We start from the raw sequence: 3,762 nt of genomic DNA on the forward strand, positions 1-3,762 counted from the left end.
AGCAGGAGGAGGAGAAGAAGGAAGGAGCAGGAGGAGGATGAGGAGGAAGAAGGAGCAGGAGAAGGAAGAAAGAAGAAAGAAGAAAGAAAAAGCAGGAAGGAGCAGAAGGAGGAGCGGGAGGAGGAAGGAGCAGGAGGAGGAGGAGGAAGGAGCAGGAGGAGGAAGAAGGAAGAAGAAGCAGGAAGGAGAAAGAAGGAGGAAGGAGCAGGAGGAGGAAGAAGGAGGAAGGAGCAGGAGGAGGAAGAAGGAGAAAGGAGCAAGAGAAGGAAGAAGGAAGAAGAAGCAGGAAGGAGGAGGAGGAAGGAGCAGGAGAAAGAGGAGAAGGAATGAGGAGGAGAAAGGAGCAGGAAAAGGAAGAAGGAAGAAGAAGCAGGAAGGAGGAGGAAGGAGCAGAAGAAGGAGGAAGGAGCAGGAGCAGGAGGAGGAGGAAGAGGAAGGAGGAGCAGCAGCAGCAGGAGGAGGAGGAGGAGGAGGAAGGAGCAGGAGGAGCAGGAGGAGGAAGGAGGAGGAGGAAGCAGCAGGAGAAAGGAGCAGGAGGAGCAGCAGGAGGAGGAGGAGGAAGAAGGAGGAGGAGGAAAAAGAAAGAAGAAGCAGGAAGGAGCAGGAGGAGGAGGAAGGAGGAGGAAGAGGATGCAGCGGTGTGTCCATACCCCTCTGAGGCGCTGCAGTCCCCGCGTGTGCCCCGCTGGCCGGGCTGTTTGCCCCTCTGGCCGGGCTGTTTGCCCCGTGCCCGTCCCCGTGGCCTGGCAGTGCCCGCAGCAGCGCCTGGGCCTGGTCGTGGCGTGTGAGCCCGGCCACCCCCGCAGACAGCAGGTACAGGAACGCGGGGTCCCCGTCCCGCCGCACCCCGTACGAGCCCACGGAGCGACCGTCACTGCACAGGCACTGCCCGATGATCCAGCGCTGCACACGGGGGTGGAAACCCAGCTCCTGGAACACCTGGGAAAACAGGGAGAGAAAACACATGGGAAACAGATCCTGGGACACCTGGAACAGGAGAGACAATACATGGGAAACAGATCCTGGACATGGAAACCCAGCTCCTGGAACACCTGGGGAAACAGGAGAGACAACACATGGGAAACAGATCCTGGGACAGACAGGGACATGGGAACCAGCTCCTGGAACACCTGGGGAAACAGGAGAGACAGGGAGGTGGGAAACAGATCCTGGAACAGGAGAGACAGGGATATGGGAACCAGCTCCTGGAACACCTGGAACAGGAGAGACACCACATGGGAAACAGGGAGAGACAGGGATGTGGGAAACAGATCCTGGGACACCTGGGGAGACAGGAGAGACTGGGATGTGGGAAACAGCTCCTGGATGTGGGAAACAGATCCTGGAACACCTGCAATGAGAGAGACACCACATGGGAAACAGATCCTGGACATGGAAACCCAGCTCCTGGAACACCTGCAATGGGAGAGACACCACATGGGAAACAGATCCTGGAACACCTGGAACAGGAGAGACAACACATGGGAAACAGATCCTGGACATGGGAAACAGATCCTGGGACACCTGGGGAAACAGGGAGAGACTGGGAGGTGGGAAACAGCTCAGGGACACGGGAACCAGCTCCTGGGAGAGACACGGACATGGGAAACAGATCCTGGGACACCTGGAACAGGAGAGACAGGGAGGTGGGAAACAGCTCAGGGATATGGGAAACAGATCCTGGACGTGGGAACCAGCTCCTGGGACACCTGGGGAGACAGGGAGAGACAAGGATGTGGGAAACAGATCCTGGATGTGGGAACCAGCTCCTGGAACACCTGCAACGGGAGAGACAGGGATGTGGGAAACAGATCCTGGGACACCTGGGGAGACAGGGACAGACACCATATGGGAAACAGCTCCTGGGACACCTGGGACAGAAACAAGGGAGACAGGACTAAGGGAGACAGGTGAGAGACAGGACTACAAACTCCTGGAACACCTGGGACAGGTAAAACGAACAGAGGTAAGGCAGGTGAACCCAAACTCCTGGAACAACTGCAGAGACACAGACAGGGGAGAGACAGACAAGAGAGACAAGAACCCGAACTCCTGCAACACCTGGGGCACAGGAACAGGGGACACCGGGGAACCCAAACTCCTGGGACACCTTGGGGAGAAATACAGGTGAGATCCTGGGTGAGCTCTGAGGGGATCTCTGGGATAGCCCCCAAGGTGAGATCCCAGGTGAGCCCCGTGACCCAGGTGACACCCCAGGTGACCCACGGGTCCCATTCTTCCCCAGGTAAGATCCAGGTGAGCCCCAGGTGAGCTGGGGGTCCCATTCTCCCCCAGGTAAGATCCAGGTGACACCCCAGGTGAGCTGGAGGTCCCATTGTCCCCCAGGCAGGACCCCAGGTAAGATCCAGGTGAGATCCAGGTGAGCCTCCAGGAGATCCCGGGAGTCCCATTTTCCCCCACGCCAGGCTCTGGTTCAGCCCTCAGGTGATCCCCCCAGGTGATCCTGGGGATCCCACCCCCCTTCCCAGGTTGGGGTCTGGGACACAGGTGAGATCCCAGGTGAAATCCCAGGTGAGTCCCAGGTGAGTTCCCAGATAAGATCCCAAGTGAAATCCCAGGTGAGTTCCCCAGTGCCCTCAAGTGAGTTCCCAGGTGAGTTCCAGGTGCCCCCAGGTGAATTCCCAGGTGAATTCCCAGGCGAGTTCCCAGGTGAGATCCCAGGTAAGATCCCAGGTGCCCTCAGGTGAGATCCCAGGTAAGTTCCAGGTGCCCCCAGATGCCCCCAGGTGAGTTCCCAGGTGCCCCCCAGGTGAGTTCCAGGTGCCCCCAGGTGAGATCCCAGGTGAGTTCCCAGGTGAGTTCCCAGGTGAGTTCCAGGTGCCCCCCAGATGAGATCCCAGGTGCCCCCAGGTGCCCCCCAGGTGCCCCCAGGTGAGTTCCAGGTGCCCCCCAGGTGCCCCCCGTACCTGCTCCTTGAGGGTGCCGATGGTGAGCTGTGGCCGCACGCGCAGGGTGATGTTGGCCGAGGACGTCGCGTCTTCCACCCACACGGCCATGCTGGGAATGACAGACAGAATGGGATAACGGGATAACGGGATAACGGGATAACAGGGGGAACTGGGCACTGGGACAATGACAGAAAGACATGGGATAATGGGATAACGGGATAACAAGATAATGTGGGGTACAGGAACCGAGACAGCGGGAGAGGGACACGGGATAACGGGGGGAACGGGAACTGGGACAGCGAGAGAGGGACACGGGATAATGGGATAATGGGACAATGTGGGGTAAGGAACCGGGACAGCGGGAGAGGGACATGGGATAACAGGATAACGGGGGGAATGGGAACTGGGACAGTGAAAGAGGGACATGGGATAACAGGATGGGGGGCACAGGGCACCGGGGTACCAGGACACCAGGTACTGGGACACGGGGATACAATGATACTGGGATATGGGGATATTGGGATACTGGGACACGGGGATACTGGGATACAGGCATACTGAGATACAGGGATACTGGGGTACTTTGATACTGGGATACAGGGATACTGGGATAGTGGGATACGGGGATAGTGGGGTACAGGGATACTGGAATACAGGCATAAAAGGATATGGGGATACAGAGATATTGGGATACAAGGATACTAGGATACAGGTATAATGGGATACTGGGATATAGGGATATTGGGATACAGGGATATTGGGATACAGGGATACTGGGACAATGGGATATTGGGATACAGGGATACTGGGACACAAGAATAGTGGGATAGTGGGATACAGGGATACTGAGATA

The 3,762-nt window shown here is 57.5% G+C and overlaps 1 protein-coding gene across 1 annotated transcript; it reads right to left on the reverse strand.

Moving 5' to 3' along the window:
- Positions 1–650: 650 nt before the first annotated feature.
- Positions 651–3,040, reverse strand: LOC113979749 (ranBP-type and C3HC4-type zinc finger-containing protein 1-like; the record flags this gene model as incomplete). Its single annotated transcript, XM_027707046.1, has 2 exons — positions 2,928–3,040; positions 651–939 (listed from the first exon to the last, which is right to left on the reverse strand). Coding segments are annotated over exons 1-2 (379 nt in total), but the record flags the coding sequence as incomplete, so codon positions are not given.
- Between the last annotated feature and the right edge of the window lie 722 nt (positions 3,041–3,762).

The sequence above is a fragment of the Neopelma chrysocephalum genome, unplaced genomic scaffold (assembly GCF_003984885.1).
Source record: "Neopelma chrysocephalum unplaced genomic scaffold, ASM398488v2 Primary Assembly neopelma1_88514, whole genome shotgun sequence".
Lineage (NCBI taxonomy): Eukaryota > Metazoa > Chordata > Aves > Passeriformes > Pipridae > Neopelma > Neopelma chrysocephalum.